Here is a 22,595-nt window from a genome sequence, read left to right as displayed (position 1 = left end):
CTACACTGTTTTCAGATCTGGGATCTGATCTAGAAATTAACAGCCCCTGGAGCAACAGAACTCACTTATTACCAGAATTAATGCTTGCCCAGCAAGAAGCCATCTTGCTCAACCTCACTGATTTTCCTTTAGCTCCATTCCTTCCAGGATTCACAGAGAAAATGGTGAAACTTCTTCTTCATACAGAAAAGAAGGTGTCAGGACAAACAAACAGGCCAAAGGGTAGATTTGGATGAGTGTGAAAACTTGTCCAGAATGCCAGGTTGGCCTTTTGGGGAATGACCCACAGGAAGGAAAGGAGTTGACTATGGTCAAGGGGCAGCACACTGCAATAAACACTGCATTTTCGATTAGCAGATCTTCAGCCTTAGGCAATTGGGTCTGGGACTATGATACAGTGAAGCCTCCTCCTTTATTTCTAAATGTGTTTTCTTACAAGGCTCCAGACTGTGCTCCTCCAGCCAGAAACACCGTGGTTGTGCTGGAGCGTTCCACATGTGGTTGGAACATAGCACCTATGCTCTGGATACTTACTACACCTGCCTCTATACAGAGTAGCTAAATAAAGTGCGGCCTTGCTGTTTAACCACTTCTTGTGTTGGCTTCATATTTTTGCATGGTAGATGTAAAAATATATTTTTGCAATATAATCTTGCAATATAATCTATAATTTTGCAATTAATAGAGCCTGTTTGTAAGGTTGGAGAGGAGACATTTTGTGAAAAGGAAAAAAAATCCACTGTGTGGACAAGTACCATAGTTCAGAAAGCTTTTCTGATTGCTGGAACTCAACGGATATTGTAGTGGAAGGAGCTTCAGCCATCTGTCCCTCAGAGAAGGTTTTGAAAAATTCCTGTACTTTAATCATGTTCCACTACCCTGCAACTTCTGGCTTGTGAATTTTCACTGTCAAAGATTATGTGGATATCTGTGAGACCTAGAGACTTGGTTTGTATGAAAGAATATTTTAGCAACTACCTCAACTAGCAAGAACCAAACAGGAATATTTTTTAGAACAGCAGCAGAATTGGTCTTAGTTAATGTATTTTAACTTCACAAAATATTGAGGCTAGTCAATCTATTTGGATTCAGTTGGCAAACAAATAAATCTCTGTTATTTTAGGAGAAAGGTGAATTCAGTTTTCAGTTTAACCAGAATTCTTGTTCTATTTTCACCATCCTTCACCAGCTGCAGTTTTACAACAAGATCAGAAGTATAATCCTCTCATAATCCTGTCCTTTTGAAGCACCTGAAATCATCAGGTATAGGCAAGAATACTTGTAGGACATTAATTTGCATTAAATACAGAACCTGGGAGGGAACAAACATGTTCATGGTGGATAAATCAGCACAGAAGAGAAAATTTTCTTAATTTCTGTTTAGGAATACTTCTTGCTTCTTCTTTTTACAAGTTTACTGATGACTAGGAAGCACTAACCACTTATTTTAAGGCACTGGATATTGATCAGAATAAAAATTAATGAGGACAAGACAAGAAAACAGATTTTATTAGAACAAACAGATGTCCTTAAAAATAACCAAAATATCATGTTCAGTCAACAGAACTGTGTCTTTGGAACAAAGACAGAAATATCCATATAGATGTAGTTTTGTATTTATTATCAACACATCAGAGGACAAAGATTATAAAAATGGTATAGCAACATTAATTTGATATACTGCTTCTTCTATTTCAAATGATTTCTGGCACTGACCAAAGCCTTATCTCAGTATATGAGATTTCAAAAAATATATAGAAAAGAAAGAGTTTGTATTAGCAGTCTTTTCAAATAGATGCTTGTTTCTGTAACTATTTTTGAATCTGTAAGAATTAGCAATGTGTATCAACTTTTTGATACAGAACAGTAAATCTTTGGTGAGGAACATCTGTTGTGATGCTCCTACCACCAGTGAATTGGTATTTTTGGTTCACACAGACTTTTTACGATTATCACAAATAAAGCATAGAATATTAAAAGTTGGTTGAAATGGAGATCATCTAGTTCCACCTCCTGCTGGAAGTGGGACTGCCACCAGCAAATGACTGCCATGACCTCAGAATGCAGAGATGTGTTACCCTGAAATGGGAAGCACTGGGTTTTAGCCCAATTGGCTCAATAAGACTGACAACAAAATGATATCTCAGGAAGTGGACATGATGTCCTTCTAAGATTTCAAAAAATCTCTGACCAGCCAGTTACATTTCAATATCTGTTCTTGTACTTAACACATTCATAGTACTCACAAATGTGCAGTACAGATACTTCTTTTCAGAAGACATTTTTGATAACATTATGGACTTTGTCATTCTGTGTGTCAGTTCTGTGTGTCCTTGAACCCAGGTATAAGTCAGTTGGCAGGTAAGGCTGCAAGGATAAGTATCAAAGTACTTTGTTGAAATGCTTAAGTTGAACATGTATTCCTTTAAAGGATGTCAATGACATATGAGAATTAGTATACCTGGTGGTCCTGGAGCACCTCTGTCTCCCTTTTCTCCTTTTAAGTCCGCTGAACTGTGTAGCCCCCAGGAATCTCTGTTTGCTTTAGCACCTGCCATAAAAGCACCACAAATTCATGAGAATTTGCAAAGAGCAGAGACTATAGCAGTGACAACCAAACCACTGAAAGTGAGAGCAGACTTTTTCATACATGTGGGGCATGTGGCTCCAATCCCTATGTGCTTGTCTCACTCTCCTCATGAACATTGAATGGCTGCCTGATTGTCCTCTCTTATCAACCCCAACATGTGCAAGACAGTCTCTCTCTTACAAGTCAATCCTTCACTCTCCCTTCCCTAACCACCTAGCCTAAGACCCTCTGAACAAACCTGTTCTCACTGCATTTGTGAATTTCACTGGGGCAAGTGTAGAAACATTTCTTGAGTTATGGCTCTGCATTTGATACCACATCTACTACTATGTCCAGACTCCCAAACAAACCAATAAATGATAATATCTGCAATTGTGAGTGTCAGAAATGTTATTGTTTATTGCTCCTTCATGTCATAAAAGCATTAATAATGAAGAAAATGTTCTCTGAGAACAGAAATGCTTTTAGCATAATTTTCCATCCAGGTGAGCTAAGGTTAGAATTGCATCCAAATACATCTGGATAAACCTTCTATTTTTCCAGGTGTTATTCAACTTTCATGGTAACCTTATCCTATAAAATATCTGGGTAAAATGACCCCTGAGTATTTAGACTTCATAGGTCTGATTTCTCTCTTTGTTCTGCCTGAGTGATTGTTAATATCTTTGCAACATTCATGTAAAATAACATCATTCTGCCACAGTTAACATCTTATAGCCACTTCCTTCAGGTAAAAATGCCTTTTCAAGTTTAAGGTGAGGTGGTCCTATTCTGAGTTATGAGCAGGAAGGGTGCTGAAGTACAATAACAAGCAGGTACAAGACACATCTCTTAAAGTAATTTTTAATGGTTCCCTTCCCATGATATCTTCAGCCTCTGTGTTCAGTTGTGATCTATGCTGGGAGTCAGTGGATCACTAAGAACACTGGCTCTTTTCTAACCTGATGTGACTACAATTGTGAATTTCACTAGGGCAAGTACAGAAACAGTCTCTTGTTTGGCTACCCAGTCCATGCTCCATGACCTGGTGCCACTTATAAGTGAGACTTTATTGGTAAGAAAGCCTTAGTTTGAAAAATAGTTACAGCATTTTTCCTTCTTCTAGTTGTGCAGAAAGGCTATAAATACAGAAGAATTAGACAGATTCCTTCCCTTTCAGAGCCCCATGTTACAACAGAAGTTTCCAGACAGTTCCTCTCTGCCCTTCTCTTTTGTCTTTCAGCCATGAGAGGTGAAAGCTGGTCATACTCCCATGGGTCTCCCCATGATGTGTCTGGTCACTCAGCCTCCAGCTGTGAGCCCATGTTCAAATGCCTATTGACAGAACAGTGGGGCCTCATTTTATGTTGCACTGAGGCCAATCACACAATCTCACAGATGTGCAGTTAGACAGTTTTCCTAGTTGTCAGCTGAATCCAAACTGTCCAGCTGTGACATCTTCAGAGTTATTTTTCAGGCAGATTTCCAGTCCAGTCATTAGTATTTTAGGTCATCTTAAAATATTGAGACCAATATAGAGCTTATACGAGCAAGCTTTGACTTTCTCTTCTTCAAGATATCTTCCTTTACCACTTACTATGTCCACTCTTGCCCCTTATCCTGATCCCTTGTACTCTTTTCCTTCCCTTCCTTTCTTTTTCCATTTAGATCAAGGTGGCCTGGTCTTTCCAAGTGTCTCAGTCATTGCTGAGGGAGAGGAGCTGTTCCAGTTGCTGATACCAGACCACTGCCTACTCTCTGGACCACACGAGAGAACTGGTCCCCAGATAGCCACCTCTTCCTCCAGAAACATCCCCAAGCCCCAGCATTTGGAGCTGAGATGACGTATACTACTGCTGCAGTATTCAACTTGTTTTGCATGCACTGTTTTTGCCATGCAGGCTCTGATTTATTGGATTAAACTGTAAACTCTCCAGACTCCTTTGCACAGTGATGGGAACAGTGATTTAATTCCCAGGAACATGGGAACTGGGAAACAGGTTCCAGTTGTATGTTAGAGGCTGCACTACTGCTTTTTTCCACAAAATTACTCTGAATGTATAATAAATAGGCAGGAATACATTTTTATTATAAGTAGTTAAATAAAAGGAGGAAGATCACTGACTTTATTTCCTCTGTGATCTTGAGAAGACCTCCTTCTCCATTGTGTACTACGAGATCATAAGAAAACTGCCGGTTGCTCCCTGTGGATGCTCTGGGACTTTGTTTTAATGTCCCAACTTTTTTTCCAGCTCCAAGCTCTAAAGGGGCAAAACTGTCACAGAACTTTTGCTACCCTTGGAACTGAAGGACTTCCACACAATTTGGTCAAGGCAGCACTATTTCAATCAGCATTCAGCATCTTTTTTTGGCACAGAATTGCTACCTGTTTCCCTCTGCATGTAACTGAATCCATCCTTGGAGCATGTCTTTGAGGAAGGAAAAAAGCGCTGAACCACAGGTGCAGGCTCGCGTTAATTTTAATGCCTGATGCACACAGTAAGTGACCACTTTGTGCTTATCTGGTGGAGTACTAGCTCAAGAATGGAACAGTCAGACCATTACAATAATCTTAAAATGGGATGAAAACTGTATGTAAATGGTGAATTTTCCTCATTAAACCAAAGAAAGAAGGGGTGCATGCTGGAGTGACTTCAGGATTTACTGTTTGAGTTGAGAATCAGTATGCATTTAGAGAAAAGAAACTATAATGATTAATTGAATAAAACCGACAAGTTTTAAACAAAATTGTCATAGTCAAAATTCTCACTTTCAAGCTTTTACCTAGGCTGAAAGTCTAAAAAGAGCAGAATGTCCTTTATCAGCTTGGAGTCAACTCTTAGAATGAAAGGAAAATGCCTTGAACCAAGAACTTTGCGCTCTCTGTGAGTATTTATTCTGCTAGATCATGGATTCCTTATTAAAAACAAAAATATGGACAGATAAATCTTATGGAGTCCCTGTGTGCAGAAGGAGACAAGCAATTGGGAGCCTTTGAATTTAGGAGCAGCACTGGACAGCCTAGGCTCCATGGACTTAATTATATGGACATATCCCTGATGAAATGTGGACAGTTTGCCAAGAACAAGACTTAGGCTTTCACTTGTAACAGGTGAGTCAGTCATTCAGCAGTAAGGATACAGAAAGAAAGCTCAGGGCATCATTGTACCCCACAAATTTGACCCTCTATTGTCCTGAAACCCCCTTCAATTGAAAGGAGTGAAAACTAACAAAACTTCTCCAGCCTTGTGCCAATTTCCCCAGGGTCCTCAGGTATGGAGTTTTTCAACCTTCTTCCCCATTAGTCTTACTTCCTTCTTTGTCTGCCTGTCCAGTTTTTGTCCTAGCTACTCCCGAACCCCAGAAATTACTTTCTTTTCAACAGGCCTCACCTTCCTAGTGAAGGAGGGGATGAGAAACATTTCTTCTGTCTCGGCAGAAAACTCACCCCCTCACAGAAAGAACTGTTACTATCTTGTTTCTTTCCCTCAGCAATATTCTCTGGGACTCCAGCAGCCAGTATGTGTTGACCCTGCCTGTGATAATTTTCTTTCAAGCAAAAGGATGGGAGCTCTGATTACAAGCTCAGTTATTTTGGTATCAGTCACTTAGAGAAGGGAAGTGGTTTTGACACCATCAGTCAAACACTGGAGGAATGAGACCACCTGGTTGCTTGGTAGGATCTAGTATCAGGTAGACTTCAGAATTTGCATCTTAGGAACATTGCCAGAGCAGAGAGTAATGATTTGGCACAGCCATGTGTGACACCTCTGCTCTGACAGAGGACTTCTAAGGTTAGATCTTGCAGAAACTGTGTTGCACTGCCCAATTTAGAAATCTTAGTCTTCAAAGTGCAGACCAAGGCTCATTTGTTCTTTGGCCTACATGTTGGGATTGGGCCAAGATAATGATCTTACAGTTTCACTAGAAAAAGAAATGAGACCTTCCCTCCCCCCTGCCAAACCCAGTTGTGCAATAGCCAAGAAAAAGCAAAAAGACCTTAACTAAGAAAAAACAAGAAAAGCTTATTTAAACCAAAGTACAAGAAAATAATTACTCACCATGGACATTAAGAGCTTCTTGATTTCCAGGGTAAGGAGTGCTCACCTACAGACAAAGAAATTTATTAAAAATTGTCCATACACATTAACCAATGGAAGTGCATTACTTGGTGTGACTGAAAAGCCTGGAAAATTTGCATGCTATCATGGTAAATATTACAACAACGCTCTGGGATTATGTCCAGTTTGACAAGGTCCTAGTATTAGCTGATCAAGCTTTTTTCAGGATTTTGCTCTCTTTAACATGCAACATGCTTTCAGCAAGAGGATAACAACATGCATTTTTAAAGCATCAGCAAATCTTACTCTCAGTCATGCCAGTGAAGCATCAGAAAACTCATTCTCCAAGAATAATTCTGAATTTACATCACTGCATTTGAAAGCAGGATTTTATTTTTGACTGTAAAATAACAGACTGTGTTTGTAAATTTTTCATCAGATCATGGCTATGCCTACTGTCTGATGTTGACCTATGCTCCAGATGCATTGAGACCACAACTGGGAGGCAGAAGCTATTCTAGTCTATTCCGTTCTGACACCAGCCACCTGTAACGGTGGGCATGCTACTTACCTCTACTACCTGTCTTCAAAACAGGGACAGTGCAGGAATTAAAATGTGGCACAGTGCTTGGAAATGAACAGATCTTAGTACTAGCTAGTACTATTTATATGAATCTAAACAATGTATGAAAAAAAATTGAAGGTGCTGCATCTGGCTAATCCTGTAGTATTAGCTCTTAGAAGTCTTACTCACATGGATTGCTCCATTAACTTCAGAAGTTCAGTTCACATGAGGAAAACTTGTGGGGTTCAGTCTGTAGTTCTTTATCGATATTCATTTATGTAGGCATGTACAGCAGACTTCTTATCTATAAACTCGGATAGGTTTAGGAGATTATTCACAAATGTAGGACAAATCTATCTAGCATACTCAGATGCACGAAGAGGTGTTTATAAGTACAGGTTTCTATTACTTGTGCACATAAAATTTACTGCTATTATTCACTGATTGTAACCTTCTTGAAAAGTGACTTTTTATTATTATCTGAAATTCAGCTAAAATAGATTTGTATTGTTTGAATCATTCCACAGAGAATCATAGGAGAGTTGAGGTTGGAAGGCACCTCTGGAGATTTTCCAGCCCAACTATGTCAGGTTGCTCAGGGCCTTGTCCAGTCAGGTTTCAGAGGTGAGGCTGACTAATCCATATGTGATTATGGACATAGGTGATTAACATACAAGAACATATGGTGGGAATGGGAAGATTTAAGGAAGGAATTCAAAGAGGTAAAAAGATGGTGCCTGGAGGTGGTAGGCCAAAACCATAGAAATGTCAAATTACCATAGAGTAATGGCTATTTATCATTAATTAACAGAAAGATCTGTAAGCTGGGATACATCTTTCTTTAACAGTAAGGGTAGGGTCATGATGAGTATCAATGCATCTAGTATAGTGTAAGTCAAGAGCTGCTTCCCTAAAATAAGTGAAAAAGAACTGGAATGGAAACTGGAGGAGGGGCACAACACTATTTTGAGCTATACTGTCTAACAGAAAAGTAGAACAGCCATAGTGCACACCACACTATTCAGGGGAGGACTGTGGCTCGCAAAGACAGAGTCCTTTCCAAGTACCTAAACCATGGCTTAACAGTATGGTATTGCCCTAGGGAAAGTACTTCCAGGACTGAACTCTGTTCGCAGTTCATTGTAGGATGTAATTTCCATGATTCATTAAACAAAAATTGCATCAGGGTGTTCTGGAAATATAAACCCCATCTCCTTTCTTTTGACACTATGTGTGAAATTGCAGGTCCTTTGAAGGTAATGGGGCCTTTGTCATTCCCTTTGGAAAGCACGGGCAGAGCTTCACCTGCTGCCATTCTTGAGATAATAAATGTTTATATGTGAATAGACTGCATTTGAGGGTCATGTAAAGAACACGATCTTTCTTTCCTGATGCATCTTTAACGCCACAATGAAATACATAACAAGTCTTATTTTGGACAGGGAAATTGAAAACAGCTAAAGACATAACAACATGGAGACAGTATTTATATATACATCTGAAAATTGTGTGTACGTGTACGTATAAACATTCAGGTCCCCAAAGCAAGTCTTAAACTATGGAAACATGGGCTTTGAAAGGCATTAAAAGTGTTAGGACAACCAAGTAATCAAAGTGCTGTAAGCAAAAGGTTCTAGTGTTTCTAGTTCTGTTATATATTTTATGAATGGCTAATTTGGGGTATCTAAACACTTGAAAAATCTGTTATCTTGAAGACTAGGTAAAACATATCTTTGGTGCAAAGCAGAAGGCAGGGGGAGAAAAGCTGCAAAGCTACCATGGTTATGTATATAGCTACTTTGGTTATGTACTGTCATGGCCATGCATTTTGCTAAGAGCAGATTCTGTGTGTGGCTTACTGGCATTTTGCAATGAGGTCTGGGAGAGACTGGGAAAACTGTCTATTGAAAACAGGAAGGGAAATTATTTTAATGAACATAGGTATAATACAGCAGATAACACACCAAATAGATCTAATAGACATGACGGGACAAAGTCTGGAAACAAAAATCAGCACCTCCCGAGCAGAGAGCCCAGCTTGCTGCCTGGGAGCTCTCACAGGTCTGTCAGCAGGTCCCACTCTGTGTGTGTGTATGGGCAAAACTCTTACGTGACAGTGGCTCCGGTTAAGAGATTTTTTCCTATGCACACCAGCAAGGTCACCCACTGTTAACTGTGTTGCCTGAAACAAGTTTTGATGTTCCCCTTTGCAAACTGTTTCTAGGGCAGCACATTTCTGCTACAGAGATAGACCAGTGACTGATCCCCAGTTGTACTTACTCCTTTGATATAAACTATACGTCCTGGAGGTCCAGGAGGTCCTGGGGGTCCAGGCAAGCCGGGAAGGCCCTGGTAAGAGAAAGTGAAAGAAGGAAGATATTAGCCAGATCTTTTCATATGCAATACAACTGAGCCTACAGAAAGAAGGCCAAGGGGCTCAGAGGGCCCCATTTAACCAAGAAGTTTTGTGTTAAATGGCTTGAGGGGAGACTGAGCATTCAGTTACAGGGACCAACCTGTCAGGTGAATTTTAATATTTAACCTAAAGCACTCTGTGGAGAACAAAACAGTCTAAGATTGTTGTTTCCAGGGGACAAGAAAACCCCAGCCCCCAAACTGGCAACTCCAAAGCACTAGAAATTGAAACTAAATTAGGGGCAGTGGATCTCTCATCCAAGGAAAATTAGGTATCTGTGACTGGTCTGGGATTCTCAAGATTCATATACTTTCAAGTGCCAGTCAGATAACTACACGCTAATTAGCACCTTCAAGGAACCCTGCTAGAATGGAGGTGTGACTGCCCTTTACAAAAAAATATGCCAACTCTTTACTGTGTCATTTAAAGATCTGGCACCAAGCCATGCCCATCTTTCACTCCATATCAGTGCAAGCTTCTGTGAGCTGACAAATGTAATCTCATCCATAATTAGAGATCCATTAGATTTTATCTTCCCTGAGCACTCCAGGAAGGACTTTAGAACACATAGCCTGTTCTGTTTGCTTGTTTGCTTTAATTTCCCAACCTTATGTACTTCATCTAGTTATACTTGCTTTAGTAGCTTTTGTTTGGTTAAGGCAGACAATCCAGAAAATAAACCTTGTCACTATTTGAATATATGGAGGAATGGAAAATCTACTTCAATATTTTCTGCCAGTGGCTAGTCATCTTTTCTGTCATTTTCTTCCCATTAGAATTTGTCTAATTTGTCTGGTTTCACCTTCCAGCAACTAAATTTCTATTTACACCTTTCTCTAGAGGTGTAAGCAACCTTTAGTACCTGGTCTTTTCTTTCTGTGAAGATACTTAGATACTTACCAATTCTCAGTCTCCCTGTTAGTCGGATAAAGCAATATCGTCATCTCACTTGTATTTATTGTCCAGATAGACAACATACTTGTGTTTTGCTGTTTGTGTGCCATATTTTTTTTTCTTTTAAACAAAGTAGAACCAGAGGACTCATACAACAGAATTCATTTACAAAAAGTGCTCTACTGTAATACAGTGAGATTGACGAGATCACCTCTTCTGATGCCTAGCTGATTCCTACCTTAAGATTTCTATGCTAACACAGTAAAATACCCTTGTCTCTTTTTTCAGCATATCTCTGATGCAGATAAAATATTATGAGCTGCTGTTGTGGTATGGGTACCAATTTTTCTAGCACAGATTGCCCCATGACATCAGAACAGTCACACAAATTACTCTGCTATTGTGAAACTTAATACTTATGCTCAGCAGTGTTTATTGTTGTGTAGTCCAGTCTTCATGTTTGCCATGAGACTACTTGTATGAAGTCTTTTCATAAGAACAGACTTGCAGCACCAGGACCTTGGTTCACCACTTGTTCCATAATTACAGATTGTAGGTGGGTAGGTGGGTATAGATATGCTGTCATATATGCAGTGGTCATTATTCTGGATACATGTACATGGCACCTAAAGCAGGTAGTAGGTATTAGCAAGTACCTCTTTGTTAGTAGAGTAGATGCCACTTCACTATGATATGCTCAAGTGATGTTTGTACCTGTACTAGATAGCTAAGAGCCTATGGGCATATCTTCACACCATGAGGGCTCATACTGATTGCCTGGATCAGGAAGTCTTTGAAATATAGAATGAATTGGCAATCCCAGATCATTTGCTATTTGAAAAAGCTATGCTAACAGCGAGTCACACGTATAACTGTTACACCTGGGAACTGATACAGCTATGTATATCTGCAAGAACTGTCCAGATGGACCCAGAAGTTGACTTTTCAATGATTGTTACCAGATAGGAAAAGTAGCAGAAACATGTAATTATTTCTAGATCATTTCAGGTTTTTAGTCCTGACATCATTTTAAAGGAATTCATATAAATCAGACTTGAGTTAAGATTTTAATAGGAATTTTTTTCAGCTAATTGCAATACATAAGAACTTACATTAAATGCTTCCCCTCGATCACCTTTCACACCTCTCAGTCCATTCAGTCCTGGGCGGCCCTGAAATAAGTAGAAATAGTGTTGTATGTGTCAGAAGCAAGCTCCTCTATCTTTATTCCACTTGAGAGCATAATACATACTGGACGTCCTGGGAAACCAAGTTCTCCTTTAGGTCCAGTAGGTCCTGTTGGTCCCTGGAAAAAAAGAAAATGTGATTATGGAGAATATATGGAACATATCTTTGACATCTATTTGATTACTTAGAATAAAAGGCATAGTTTTATATTTGTGTTAAAAATCAGTCTGTGATTGTCTGTAGAGAATGCACAGACTGTCCTCTCTACTTGCTCTGCTGAGTGATCTCAGAAGCTGAGGCCTGCATATAACAGTCAACTCTGGCTTGGAAAAGACCGGTTATCTGAAATGAAGTCTGAATTCTCAGCCACTTGTAGAGTGTGCAATTCAAAACTGAGTCACCAAAGGGCAGTCATCAAAGGAAAATTAAATGTATCAATCAGTAGAAAAAAGGCAGCTAGTGGTGTATGCTTTGTGCATCTCTTTTTTTGTTTGCTTTGTTTTTCTAATTATTTTTGAATCAGGCCCCGTGAGGAAATGTCTGTGGATCACCCTAAGAATTCATATAGTGCCAGGCTCCTACATGCCTCTTGCCAGCCTGGGTATGTGGATTTATGGGGCTGATAGTTGAAACAGAACAGGTCCTTCTTTATACAAGAGTGACTGACCCATCAGGCCTCACAAATTGATACAAGTGACTCCAAAAAGAAAGAGCAAGCAGACTGCCTGGGAAAAGTGGTCCAAGACTATGGATGATCTAAGACTGAGCATTTGCAAGCACGCAAGTTTTCTAGGCAGCTAGCAAGTGATCAACAAAAAGCAGTAAACTGAGGATACCACAAACTTTCATCTGCTGTCAGCTTCCTGAAACTCAACAAAACCGCAAGAGTCTAGACAATCTCTTTATGTATGTATCAACCTTTCTGGTTTAATTTCCTTTTTTTCAGTCTGGTGAAATGCTAAGAGATACCCCTTCTTGCATGATTGGTTAAATAATCTCTGCCTATAGATCTCATGCAGATACCACTTATAGGTGACAATTGACATGTTTAATCCTGAGAAATCACAGTACTGTCAGTGTGATTATTGTAACAGACTTTCTATTGCTACCTGCAATGTGGTGGTTAACACAGACCTATGCTGATGGAAGAGACATTGGCTATTGCACTGCTTACCACAATTTCAGTACATCACTTGAACGGTAACAAACATTTGTTGGCATTGTGACTGCTACTTCAAAGGATAACTAGCAAATAATCAAAAAACAAGAGGAAATCCCCATCTTGCCACTTACTTGTTCTTGATTATTAAGGAAAGCGGAGACTAAAAAGGAAGGAAGTCTGTGGCAGAACTGAGTCTCCTTATTTACAGTCCAGTTCTGTTGCCATATTATCTCTCAGTTCAAGGCATAGAGGAAGCATGGGCAAGTGAAGAGCTAGAAAGATTGCAAGAAATAGCCTGATATTTATACTTGGATGATTTGCATAATCAGAGTTTTGAATCTCATCTGATCAGCAGAATATTGACATGGGAATACCATCGGGATTCAAATACCCGTCTCTTACTAATCCATTTTATGAATTAAACTATTGCCATATTGATAGAATTTTCAATTAACAAAAATTTTGTTTTTTGAAACTGGCAAGTGTTTGTCCTTGCCTTTATGTTATATCATTTAATTGAGAAGTGATGCACATTCATGGAAAATTTATCTGATGATGATGAGATGATTTACCTTAGCATCAAGTTGAAATTTGTGGATTAATTGTTGTAATTTTTATCATGCCAAAACTGAAGACTAGGTTAGAGATTATATTCAGAAATGGTTAACGTGAACATACTGATTCATAACATCGCCATTGTAATCAGAGTTTAAAACTCACTAATGACAGCTGAAACTCTTGAAGATGGTAGGACCTTTATTAAATTTCTATTTCATTTCCTGTTTGAAGGTAATTTCTGCCCATATGGCCAAAGCTAATGCCTGTGTCTAAAGCAGGCAATAGATTGCTGGTGCACTCTGGCAGATGTGAACTTCAATATTGTTCCCCCAAGCTTTCAAAATTATTCAACCTAACCTTCTGTGGTACCATATCCAATAATGGGGTTTGAAAAAAAGAGAATCCAAAATGTTGTGGGTATTTTTCTATTTCACTTTCTGGTATTTGAGCCTTTAAAGAATATGCAAATCTGAGCTTTACTGAGCAATGAAGGTGATTAGAAACAGACTTTTTTATTAGTTTAAATAAAGAGAAGTGTCTGGATCTCATGCTTTAACTGGGACTTTAAATGAACATCAACAATGTGAGAGTCGACCATGCTGGAGATGTCACCTTAAACCATATATATGTATATATTTTGGAATAAAATAGAAATAGTGTAGGAGTTATTAGTAGCTAAGAAGGGATAACAGTTAGGAGTAGAAATTAGCATATGAGCATATGAGAATTGAAGAATCTTCAAGGTAACAGATAATGCTCAGGCCAGATAAGAGGGTACCGGCACTGCATGCTTCACTAACAAGCATATGTTTCTCCTCAAAGAATGCGAAGCTGTAACACTTCAAGGACCAATAACAAGAACATCCTCCTACAGGGAAAGTCGTAAAGATGAAGGGATGCCACAACAACCATGAAAACAGCGGGAATCACAGTAACTAGGGCAAAGGTAAAGACGGCAGGGGGAGATTGTGACCACCGACCCAACTGAGGGATGAAAGGACTACCCCCCCCCCCCCCCCCCCCCTTGTGAGCATACGCAGTGAATTAAAATCACACTGTAGCTTTAAATCGAAGCGGAGAAACTACGGACCAATGGAAGAAGAGGATGCTTAGTCGGTCTAATGATTATGTATTAGATAGGTGTGGTGTGTTAACTTTCATGTATAAATATTGAAGAGAATTACAGTAGGTGCGCTTGATTTGCGGAAATATTTCACCTTGCTCCCTACGCAGAATAAAACAATGTCTCCCCTCTAAACATACTTCATGTGTTTCGGGAGTTATTCTATAAAACAGGCAACAGAGACACCTTTACTATTTCCTCTGTCAAAGTGCCAGCCCACCCCTGACAGATGTTAGCACCTCCCTGAGACAGAAGCCAGCAGTCACTGCTAGAACTGAAAGAAGGAAGTGAGGAAGCCCCAGGAGACTGCTTACCGGAAAAGGAAATTTCATTTGCAACAGCAGAGAGTTGATTTGGGCAGACTGACACTGTGGTTCTTACTAAGGGCTCCTATTCAGTAATGTGCAGTGGTCTGCTTCACTGACAGTGAACAGCATAATCGACCAGGTAAAAGATTCTCATTTCCCCTGTGGCAGGAGGCTGGATTCAGTCTGTCTCTTCCGCTTTTGCTAATAACACTACTAACCTCCTGGCTATCCCTAGCTCTCACCTGCCAAACCACTACTTCTTTGTAGTTCCTTGTGCTCCAGGCTCCTGTGATCCTCTCTTCTGTCCAGCTGAAGTCTCAAAAAGGAGGGGAGCAATGAGTAGGGCATTTTTTTTTTAATTCTGGAAACTTGTGTATGAGTTCATTGTACCCTAACAGAACAGAGGAATGATCAGAGTCCCCAGCTACCTCAAAGCTGTTCTTGGGCCAGTCTTACTTTGTGCAAAGTGGAACAGAACCATCGTAATGAAAACTTTGATAAGTTATGCCACGGAGGCTCTGGCCCAGAACTCTGAAGTCTGTATATTTTTGCTGCCCAGAACTCCCACTGACTACACAGGGATTTTTTCTATGGGACAACACCAAAATGAATCACCCCCATTAGCAGTGATGATCAAACTAGACTTCTGCACTAAGAGGAACTGGCTGAGCAAAGTCTTGAGACAGGTTCCGTGTGCCAAATTCTCCTGCAGCGTAATCATTCGCACCAGTGCTGGCAAGAACTTCCTCTGAATGGCCTTGTCTGCATGCTGAACGGTATGAAGCATCTCATGGTAGTACAAAAGGAGATGTAAACACAGAGTTTGGGGCTGATAGAATAGAAGAAGGACATGTCCTGAAGGGTGCACAGCAACAGGATGAGAGGCAACGAACACAAGCTGGAACATGAGAAATTCCACACAAATATAAGGAAAACTTTTTTTACCCAGAAGGCTGTCAAATACTGAATGTGCTGCCCAGAGAGGCTGTGGAATCTCTATCCTAAGAGATGTTGAAGACTCAACTGGGCAAGTCCCTGAGCTAAACAGACCTGCTTTGGGCAGTGGTGTGGACTAGATGATCTCTGAAGTTCACTTTCATTCTAAATTATTCTGTGATTCTATGTCGAGGTGAAAGGATAAACTCATCTGGCAGTCATGCAAGGAGGAGAAAAGGAACTCCCCTTCTGGTAAGTTAGGATGGCCCCTCAAGGTATTCTGATAGACAGTAATTAAGAAAACAGTTACTCAGCACACCTAGTTAGCCCCTTTTAAAGACCACAGAAACTGATGACAAAATCTCCTACACACCTTGGTGTGCAGAAACGACAACACCAACATTCACTTAGGCACAACAGAGACCAGGCTACATCAAAAGCAGAAGCAAAGAAACACTCAATATCCTTGATCTTTGGAATACTAGACTAGAAGAAATTAATTCCTGCTGTAACACTACTGAGTCTGGGCAACTGTTCTTATTTTATAACTAATTTCTTGTGCTTTCATACAACATTCTGTGTCCAGTCAAAAATATCAGGCCAAGTACCTGAAAGAAGGCCTATAAATCCTGATTTCTGTAAATGGTCTGACTCTACTGCCTGATTTGCAGCTTCCTCAAAATCCAAGGCAGTTGCAAATTATTGGCACCGACAGAAACTGAGCCTGATGTAGTCAGTTGTTTTAATGTAAATAATAGAAATAGAGAATAATTTAGATTGGAAGGGACCTTTAGAGATCATCTAGTACAACCTCTTGCTCAAAGCAAGACAAACTTCCAGGTTCGGTCACACCGCTCAGCACCTTGTTCCACAATCCACCATCTCTCTTTGGTGGATCTTGTGATCATTGGCACTTGTCTTTTTCCTGTGTACCTCTGAGAAGGACCTGACTTTGTCTGTTCTATAATTCCCTTTCAGGCAGCGGCAGGGAGCAATTAGAGCTCCTCTCAGCCTTTCATCTTCAGGGCTAAACAAACCCAGTTCACTCAGAGTCATAAGTTACGTAAGTTTCTAGCTCTGATGATATTTCACTGTCTGTTTAGATAGTAACGGATACATTTGTGCTACCAGAATTTAAACTCTGAATCAAGTCAGTAGTTTACAGCACCACATACGTAACAACCACATTCTTTTCTGAAGGACATTGATCATCCTGAAGCATCCTGGAGATTCACTCCTTATCATCCCTACTCAGAAGGAATGAAAAGCTAAAATAAACTACCTTTACATTTACTATTATCTGTAAAATCAAAGCAAAATAAATAAAAAAAAATTGACTCATCCTTGGAAATGTCTTACCATTGGTCCCATCGGTCCCACCACTCCAGCTTCACCCTGTTGAGGACAAACACACATAGAGCAATGACAAGGAGAACTCCTGCAGCATCTAGCATAGGTGGCTGATAACAAGGCCACCAAACATTCTGGAGGAACACAACACAGTATTAGCTCACCTTCTCCCCTTTTCTTCCTAATAATTCAGTTAAAGATCCATCAGCAGCAATGATAGCTCCTGGTTCTCCCTTTTCACCCTGAAATTATCAAAGTAATTTTATAGTGTTTACAAAGCAGTTCTCAATGAATCAGAAGGAGTCAAAGTAGCATTACTGCTGTTTGAAGCATGACAGACTAGTCATGCTGTGATATCAAACATAAAATGATATCATTGTGAGTAGGGTGAAGCTTGATTCCTGGCCAGAAAAGGGCTGATCTTTCTTAAAACATGATAAAGTATACTAAAAATATCCTGCTCCTGTAAATCTTCCTGAGATGTATAAGTACTTATTTTTTAAAATACTTTTAATTGCTCTCAATAGAGTAACTATGTAAAACATGCTGTGTTCACAAGAGATCTCTGCCAAAGAGATCTCAGACAGGCTATTGGTGTCTTCTTGTGTACCATCAGCTTAGATACTGGTCAGGAAATACTGCTGGAAATGTAAGATCTTGATAGAACACTAAGTGTCCTGATTTTAGTATCAGGAAAGTATGAATCGTTCTTTCTATCTGCCTGGCATTATGCAGCCTCATTACTTTTAATGAAGGCCAATCCCCAGCATTCAAATTATGGCCCTCTGCATTCCATTTCTTCAAGGGGTGATTCAATTGAATAATGGCACCACAACCATGAATTATCATTCCCCAGTGCCAGCGCATAGTTCCCACTCTGGATCTTTCAGCTGTAGCTTTCCTCCTCCTAGCTCAGGCAGCTTGGTACAATAGCTTCCCCAAGATCTCTAATGGAAGAAATCTGGCTTGAAACTTAACAATGGCATTGCTGATTAAAATGACAGCCCATTAAAATGACAGCTTCCACTGAGCAGGAAGTGCTATAACTCAGTTCCTCTTGCAGGTTCTTAAATCTTCGGAGTCTTTGGAGTCTCCTTGACGATACTTTGGATACTTTGGAGTCCCCCTAAGGCTTGGCTTCACTGACTTTATCTTCTATGAGATTTTGTGGATCTGAGGTTGCAACAGAAGCATCTCATGATACTTAAAGAAAAATGCTCCTAGATGTCTGCACATAGAATCATAGAATCATTAAGGCTGGAAAAGACCTCTAGGATCATCAAGTCCAACTGTCAACCCAACACCTCCATGCCTACTAAACCATGTCCTGAAGTGCCACGCCTACATGTTTTTTGAACTCCTCCAGGGATGGTGACTCCACCACCACTCCCTACTCCTGCTGGCCACACTATTCCTGATACAAGCCAGCATGCTTGGCTTTCTTGGCCACCTGGGCACACTGCCAGCTCATATTCAGCCGGCTGTCAACCAGCACCCCCAGGTCCTTTTCTGCCAGGCAGCTTTCCAGCCACTCTTCCCCAAGCCTGTAGCGTTGCATGGGGTTGCTGTGGCCCAAGTGCAGGACCTGACACTTAGCCTTGTTGAACCTCATACAATTGGCCTAGGCCCATCAATCCAGCCTGTCCAGATCCCTTTGCAGAGCCTTCCTACCCTCAAGCAGATAGACACTCCCACCCAATTTGGTGTCATCTGCAAACTTACTGAGGGCACACTTGATCCCCTTGTGCAGATCATTGATAAAGATATTAAACAAGACTGGCCCCAAAAACTGAGCCCTGGGGAACACCGCTTGTGACCGTCTGCCAACTGGATTTAACTCCTTTCACAACAACTCTCTGGGCTTGGCCATCCAGCCAGTTTTTTACCCAGCGAAGAGTACACCCGCCTAAGCCATGAGCCGCCAGCTTCTCCAGGAGCATGCTGTGGGAGACAGTATCAAAGGCTTTGCGCCTTGTCGGTGTGCAGCTTCGTTGTGGTGTCCAGCTTCCTCACTCTTGAGCATAACCTGGTGTTCAGGCCTCAGAAACAGCCTCAGAAACATCACTACATCATTGGTGGGTACCAAATATAATGGCTTCAAAGTTTTGAGTTCCTTCCAGTGTGGATAGCAGAAGGCAAAAAAAACCCCCCAAACAAAAAAAACCCACAAACCCAAACCAAAACCCACCCAATGGGTTTTAAGGTTGAGCTTGATCATTTTAAGCACTCTGTAAAATAACAGGAATCCTATGACAAAACGGGACTGGTATGTTGAGCCTGAGATGTTTCCTTTTGAGTAATGAAGATGCTGTTCATCTACAATCGCATTTCAAACCATAATTAACCATTTCCAAGCCTTCCTATTACTTATGAGAAAGTGAGGTCAGCTACTTACAAAGAATAAACTGAAAGTGGTTTTGTTTTTCTTTTTGTTATCCCCAAGATTGTAATAACTTAGATGTTCTTCTCCCCTGCTTCCTGCAGATGGATGAGAAGGGGAAGAAAGAACAACAGCTGAAATATTTACAAAATAGCAGAGTCAGTCCTTAGTCACCTTCCAGCAGTGCTACAACATAAACACTGTTGTGCAGAAATAAGAGAAAAGATCCTAAGGAAAGAGCTCCCCAAGTCTTATACTTTCTTTGGGAATGGAAAACTGCAGCCTTCATTCTGTAGGCAAAGACCTCTGTGCCAAAGGAGGAGGAAAAGATTAATCTTTTTCTATTTGGCCTTTCGGTTAGGATCCCAGCGTTTCAGCACAGACAATCAACTTGCAAGAAGAGGTCACCTAATATTTAATGTTTATGCAAACTTATTCTGATAAGTGCATACTGCGTTGCAGAATTTCAACACTGGGGCAGGAATGCTAGCTCTCAGTAGTATTATATCAAGGTATTTTGTTTAGCATTCTTTCAATTTCCACTTATTTCCAATTTCCACTTTCAATTTTCCACATGAACTTATTAACATCCCAATTGCTAGTAACATTAAAATCATTAAACTTTTAATGTTACTAAGTATTTGTCATCTAGCACATTTTGCAGCATGTACCTTTCCCTATGCATTTTCTCTTACCTGTTGTCCTTTGGGTCCTTGTGATCCAGGCAAACCAGTATCACCCTTTGGTCCCCGAGGGCCCTAAGCAAAAACAAGTACATAAATCCATGGTGACATCTGATAAGAATATGGAGCTAGGCCATTTTACTAAATGTAATTTTAAATAACTGGAAAACTTGAATCACTCTGGTTGCAATCTAAGAACTCTTACAAGACTAAATTGCTGTCTGAATCAAAGTATTCCCTAAAACAAGTGTCATATAGGGAGAATCTAGTAAAAAAGAACAAAACAACCCCCCCCTGATGTTTATCACAGTGTAGATGATACACACATTCACAAAGAGAAATATGAAAACATTAGTAAGAGTGGAAATTCAGCCTAAAATTCTCTATATCCTCTCTACTCTATTCTCTCTCCCTCCACGATCATTCAGTCAGTCTGATTTTCAATAGAATTTCTGAAGCTATATTTTTAACCGTACTTTAAAAAAGTATTTTAATCTGAAATAGACATTATGTATTTCAAAATGAGATAATTTCTTTATCTGTTCTGTGGTGAAAGCATTCCACTCAGATCACATTTTGTTTTACAGTCTTCCATTATAAGTGCATTCAGAAGCATTTTTTTTACCCAGCAAGAACTAAATTCAAGTCTACATGATTTCTGCATTAGTGAAGAGATAAAGAAAAGAACTGAGGTAAGAACAAGAATGATATTTTCATGTCTGTAGAAATTCTGTAAATGACAGAGAGACTAAGGATTCATTATATCACTTTCTAAATGTTATCAGCTCTTTTTCAAATGAAAAGTATTTTTAAGGAGTTTTTTCCCCTTTCTTTGGCTTCCTGTGCAGTCCATAATACCCAGGACTTAGTAAACAACATTCTGTAGAATTTTGGGCAATTTGCCAGCATTTTGTCAACATCATTTGTCAGCTTTCCCAGTTGCCTCCTTAGTTATTCTCAGGCAATAGACAAAGGATCCTGAGACCATATGCATGCATCTGAACTGTAAAACAATCATAACAAGGGAAAAGAATTCTATCACATTATATAGAATATAAATATAATAGTATAAACGATACTATATTAAGTCACAAGCCAGATAATGTTTATATGGTGTGGCAGTCTGAGCACAGTAGGTAGGTAGCATAGTATAAGGCACCTTTTGATACTATGGCTGTACAATGCTTCCATAGTGGCACTGGTATGTTATTATTAAAAAAAAAAAAAAAGTTTCCTAAAGGATAAAATAAAAAGGGTACACCTTGTAGGGATTTACTGTACTCTGTAGTGGTGACAAAAAAATCCTAAAGAATAATACAATGACATATACATATGAAGATAACTTTTAGAAGTCCATTTGTTTCTCCTAAATGGCATAGGTCTTTTCCTTAGGTCATAATTTTTCATCAGAATCAATTACATTTAGATTTAAACTACAGAACTGATTCTGAGATAAGCAGAAATATGAAATGTGCATATCACAGTATACTTCATTTTCAGGAGAGTTAATTTCTACCATAGCTGTTAATTCCATAAAGACCTACAGTCTCCCATAAGAAAATTTATTAGACTTTGTGTAAGTTCTGTACAATATGAATTTTTTAAATCTTAAACTATATTGAAAAATACTTTCTTAAATCCAAGGAACATAATACTTACAGGAAATCCTGGTAGACCTGGCTTGCCATCTGGTCCCTGCAAAATGCAAAAAACCCACCTCCTTACAAACACATATTACAGACTTGCAAAACCGTATGCATTTTCCATGTATTGCATAATTTGTGAATATTAACTGATCTGAAACTGGATTAAGAACTTCATTTGGCCAGTGGTAAAGTTGTGTACACTCCACAATGCCCTATGCTTCTAACTTTTTCTGGGACATTAGCATTTACTTTCCAAAACTGAAGGGACAAAGATCCAGGAAAGGCTGAAGAAAGGTGACATTTTCCATGTATGAAAGGCATACAACCATAATTCAACCTCCTTTGAATCTTTTCCAGATTCTAGCACAAAGGTCACAGTAGCCCTCCCATCTTTGCCATCTTGCTCCTGGTTGTCTGTGAAAATTGGGTGTGTAATAGGCTGTGAATAGAAACATGGGTTTGGATTTGTACTGGGCATATTTAAGATTGCCCCACTGTGATACCTGCAGAGAGACACTTTAGTTCTGGTTCAGATCATCTGGATGTGTATTAACCGAGCCACTATGAGACTGCACCTCTTTCTTGACTAGGGTGAGCTCAGAGACTGAGGTTCAAAGACCTTTCCAATTGCAACTGGGCTTTGAGCTACAGGACCTCCTTCTTTCTGTTGGGACTGTAACTCTAACAACTATTACAAACCAATGCATTTCTGCTGGGCTCATGAGCTCACTCGTCTATGTTATTTTGAGAACCCGT

At 39.8% G+C, this 22,595-nt stretch overlaps 1 protein-coding gene across 8 annotated transcripts in view; it reads right to left on the bottom strand.

Annotated features, from left to right (window-relative positions):
• The window catches only part of COL15A1 (collagen type XV alpha 1 chain), a 159,698-nt gene that overhangs the window by 19,029 nt on the left and 118,074 nt on the right, over positions 1–22,595 (bottom strand). For 6 of the 8 annotated variants that reach the window (XM_075493597.1, XM_075493596.1, XM_075493598.1 and 3 more), the window contains 10 exons: positions 21,853–21,888; positions 20,206–20,268; positions 17,295–17,372; positions 17,140–17,175; positions 11,758–11,811; positions 11,618–11,677; positions 9,476–9,544; positions 9,055–9,096; positions 6,631–6,676; positions 2,462–2,551 (listed from right to left, as the gene is read on the bottom strand). In XM_075493597.1, the coding sequence (XP_075349712.1) occupies positions 2,462–2,551; positions 6,631–6,676; positions 9,055–9,096; positions 9,476–9,544; positions 11,618–11,677; positions 11,758–11,811; positions 17,140–17,175; positions 17,295–17,372; positions 20,206–20,268; positions 21,853–21,888 (574 nt within the window). The remainder of the gene's footprint in view (positions 1–2,461; positions 2,552–6,630; positions 6,677–9,054; positions 9,097–9,475; positions 9,545–11,617; positions 11,678–11,757; positions 11,812–17,139; positions 17,176–17,294; positions 17,373–20,205; positions 20,269–21,852; positions 21,889–22,595) is intronic. The other 2 variants (XM_075493601.1, XM_075493599.1) reach the window with 2 other exon arrangements.

The sequence above is a fragment of the Mycteria americana genome, chromosome 2, assembly GCF_035582795.1.
Source record: "Mycteria americana isolate JAX WOST 10 ecotype Jacksonville Zoo and Gardens chromosome 2, USCA_MyAme_1.0, whole genome shotgun sequence".
Classification (NCBI taxonomy): domain Eukaryota; kingdom Metazoa; phylum Chordata; class Aves; order Ciconiiformes; family Ciconiidae; genus Mycteria; species Mycteria americana.
This window is presented reverse-complemented; position numbering and strand designations above follow the sequence as displayed.